At 41.6% G+C, this 3,715-nt stretch overlaps 1 protein-coding gene across 2 annotated transcripts in view; it reads left to right on the forward strand.

The window, feature by feature from the left end:
- tmc6b (transmembrane channel-like 6b) overlaps positions 1-3,715 on the forward strand; it is a 13,666-nt gene that overhangs the window by 8,885 nt on the left and 1,066 nt on the right. Inside the window, exons 9-18 of one of the 2 annotated variants that reach the window (XM_035660713.1) lie at positions 17-231; positions 331-475; positions 699-854; positions 1,326-1,504; positions 1,591-1,681; positions 1,791-1,888; positions 2,081-2,176; positions 2,263-2,338; positions 2,802-2,935; positions 3,507-3,683. In XM_035660713.1, the coding sequence (XP_035516606.1) occupies positions 17-231; positions 331-475; positions 699-854; positions 1,326-1,504; positions 1,591-1,681; positions 1,791-1,888; positions 2,081-2,176; positions 2,263-2,338; positions 2,802-2,935; positions 3,507-3,683 (1,367 nt within the window). The remainder of the gene's footprint in view (positions 1-16; positions 232-330; positions 476-698; positions 855-1,325; positions 1,505-1,590; positions 1,682-1,790; positions 1,889-2,080; positions 2,177-2,262; positions 2,339-2,801; positions 2,936-3,506; positions 3,684-3,715) is intronic. The other variant, XM_035660714.1, reaches the window with a different exon arrangement.

The following is a 3,715-nucleotide window of genomic DNA, read 5'->3' on the forward strand; positions in this document are numbered from 1 at the left end:
TCTCCTTTTGTCTCAGGGCTATTTCTCAGACACAGTGATGTACTATGGATACTACTGTAACTACACACTGCGTAAGAGCTGCAGCGATGATGTTGGGGGGCAGAATGCCTCCCTGTCCAATGGTACCAGATTGGACTGCGTGTCGAAGCACCACTCTTACAACATGCCGCTTGCATACTTCTTCACCATAGGAGTGGCTTTCTTCATCACATGTATCATCCTCGTTTACAGGTACGAAGTGTTTTTTTTTTTTTTTTAAAGAAGATTAAAATGTGCGTCTAAACGCAACTATACTAACATAACTGGTTTAAAATTTCAATTTCCCAACAGCATGTCAAAGTCATTTGGGCAGAGCTTCCGAATCGACAACTCTCACAGTATGTTGGCCATTAAGGTCTTCTGCTCCTGGGACTTCAAGGTCATTAAGAAAACCTCTGTGAGACTCATGTCTGAGAATATTGGCACCCAGCTCAAGGTACATGTAAACACAGACACTTGAATTTATAAAAACACATCCTCCCTCTTTTTGTCTCTTCCTCTGTCACAGAATTGGCTCACAGGAATGTGATGATCTAATTAAATCTTTTCCTTCTTTATCCCTCTGTTTCCCTCACAATATTCATCCTCTCTCCCTCTCTTTCACCCTTTTCCTCCCTCAAATTATCTTCCTCTGTCTCTCCTTCCTCCACCCTCTCCAGGAGCTGCTAGCAGAGGTGAATCACAAGAATGTCAAGAACACTGCGTGTCAGAAGCTGTGGAGACTGATGGTTCATGGCCTGGCATGGACTATCTGCATAACAAGCACCGCTGCCTCTGTGTCTGCTATTTACTACTTCTCTAATCACATGCACAAGGTGAGGTGGGGTGGTTTCAGGGTCCAAAGTCAACATTTACTGTGGCTCAAAAGTTTTTATTGGTGGACACTCAGACTTCAGGCTGTATTTGTTGTCCTTTGTTATACAGTCTTTTGTCTTCATGTTTATTAAAGCAGCCATGAATACGTACAGTATGCCTCTGCTGGGAACCATACTCTCTGTCAGACTGTGGTCCAAGCAAATCAGTAATGCTTCTGTATATCAAACAAACTACTGTATAAAACACGGTTGCTTTATACAAACAGCACCATCTAAACATCTCTTTCTGTTTCTACTGTCCTATATGAAGGACTTTCCGACTTGCAGGTGACCACTTGCTAATAGTTAAAAGCAGTAGAATAACAAAAATGTGCGAAAAATAAATATATAACAATTTCTAACAGACAGAAGATGACAACCAGCAGTGACTAAAGAGCACATCATCTAGTTCTCGTTCTGTCTCCCCAACAGAAGCTCGAGCAAAGATCTCATAGTGCCGTCAAGAACCCCTTGTTAAATGAGGCCAGCCTGCTGGCGCTCCCCGTGGTGGTTTCCCTCATCAACCTGCTGCTGCCCGCCCTGTTCAACCTTGCAGCCTGGATGGAGGACTATGAGTCACCCTCTGTACGCACATACGTCGCCATCGGCAGGTACGAGCCGGGAGACTGGATGTTGCAAGCTCACAGATATCAGGGATTATGGTTTAGGTTGGTAACGTTTGCTGTCTGTGTTCTAGAAACTTGATGTTGAAAGTCAGTGTGCTTGGAGTCTTGTGCTACCACTGGCTGGGTCGGGTGGCTGCTGATCCTGCAAGTATTAAACCGAAGGTAACATAATTAAATCATTTTTACTTTCATACAATCATAGCCGCATTGAGGATTATTAATAATCTCGATTATTATTTGTTTAATAGCTGACTCTGTGCTCTCTCTCCAGTGCTGGGAGAGTTTCGTTGGTCAGGAACTTTATCGCTTCCTAATTATGGAATTCATCTTCACTCTACTGGACACCTTGTTTGGAGAGTTTCTTTGGAGGTTGGTCTTTCATGTCTTTCTTTCCCCTTGTTGTTCAAGGTAAATAAAATAAAAAAAAGTCCCACCGAATAAATCATTTGTAGGTTTTTTGTGTGAGCCTAAAACTCACTTAAGTTCTTCATTTGTCCATTTCTTTCTGTTGTGTTGCTATATTGTATTAAACCATTGCACTTCTTCTTCTTTCGTCTGCAGGTTGTTTTCTGAGAGGGTGCTGAAGAGGAGGAGAAAACCAGTGTTTGATATCGCCAGGAACGTCCTTGAACTCATCTATGGACAGACGTTGGCCTGGTACTAAACTTACTGATCAGATGTACACACTGTTATGTTAAGTCAGTTTGTTTGTGGGTAATGACAATGAGCATTATGTTTTTCAGGTTGGGTGTTCTCTTCACTCCTCTCCTGCCTGCAGTGCAGATGATCAAACTCTTGCTGCTCTTCTACATCAAGAAGGTGCTTCAATGGAAAACAATTCTATTATATTGCTCAAAATAAAAGCTTAAACTGAAATGTCCAAAAGAAAAATGTATAATAAATGTATGTTTTTAACTTCATGGTTAAAATGATCCCTTTTAGTGGTGTGCCATCAGAAGCTCTGAGCCTATTAGACAGCTTCAGATTTTTGCCACCTTTGGACACTAGATCAGTTTGGATCTGTAAATTGTATCAGTATAGTAACCATACAGTATGCGTTGTACACTCTTTAATATGTATTAATATATATATCCTGGTTGTATAGTATAGTTGTTATTAATTCTCTGATGTCTTATTTTTGGCATTTGAAGTTCATTTGTGACCTTGGACACAGAAGTTTGATAACAAAATCTGATTTTCTGATTTTCAGACTTCAGACTTCCTCTGACAGTTGTGATGGAAGCAGTGACCTTTGACCTTTGTGTGTTTTTTCTCCCTATAGGGTAGCATAATGATGAACTGTCAGGCTCCCCGGAAGCCATACAGAGTCAGCCAGATGACCACCATCTTTATCACCCTCCTCTGCTTCCCCTCCTTCCTCGGTGCCTCTGTGTGTGTCACATACACAATGTGGAGGTACTAACACACACACACACTCACACGCACAGCTTTGTGCTGTTGACCCATCCTAATGTCTTATTTAAGTCTGGAAAACAAGTTACTTTACTGAACATGACAAATAAACGTACATACACACACACACACACACACACAGATGTGCCTCAGGGGGCTTTACAATCTGGACAACATTCACTACTATCCCACTAATAAAGTACCAAAGAGTTTACTAATGTAAATGTTAGCAAATGTTAATAACACACAAGGAGCTTTCCAGCTATGTGAAAATAAGTCCATTATTTTGTGTATCAGGACACCTCAGAACCACACTTATACCATACTTATATTATTCAAGCAGAGGTACTGTTGCTATGGATACCTGTAGTTAAAATACACTTTGCGCACTGATTTAGATCAAGGTGTTAAACTGTTTACGAGAAGGATGTCTGAGCTCTCCTGTTTTTAAATTTTATTGGATACTTGGCAACCAATTTAAAAATAAGGTTTTTTTCCAGGGCCAGGGTCAAATTATCCTCAAAAAAAGGTATAATAAATGTCTTGTGTGACTGTGTCTGTCTTCTGTCCTCAGTATCACGCCCTCCTCGTCGTGCGGTCCCTTTCGCGAGCTCAAAACGATGTTCCAAGCAGGGAAGCGCTGGGTGGAACAACTGGAAAAAGATAATCCCAACCTGTCCGTGCTGGCCAGGGCTCACGCCTACCTGGTGGAAAACCCTCTCTTCCTGTTTCTGGGAGCAGGCATCTTCCTGTGAGTGTACACACAAACACATACACATACAC

Source organism: Morone saxatilis, unplaced genomic scaffold, assembly GCF_004916995.1.
Source record: "Morone saxatilis isolate NCDOM2014 unplaced genomic scaffold, NCSU_SB_2.0 Contig17, whole genome shotgun sequence".
Taxonomy (NCBI): Eukaryota; Metazoa; Chordata; class Actinopteri; family Moronidae; genus Morone; species Morone saxatilis.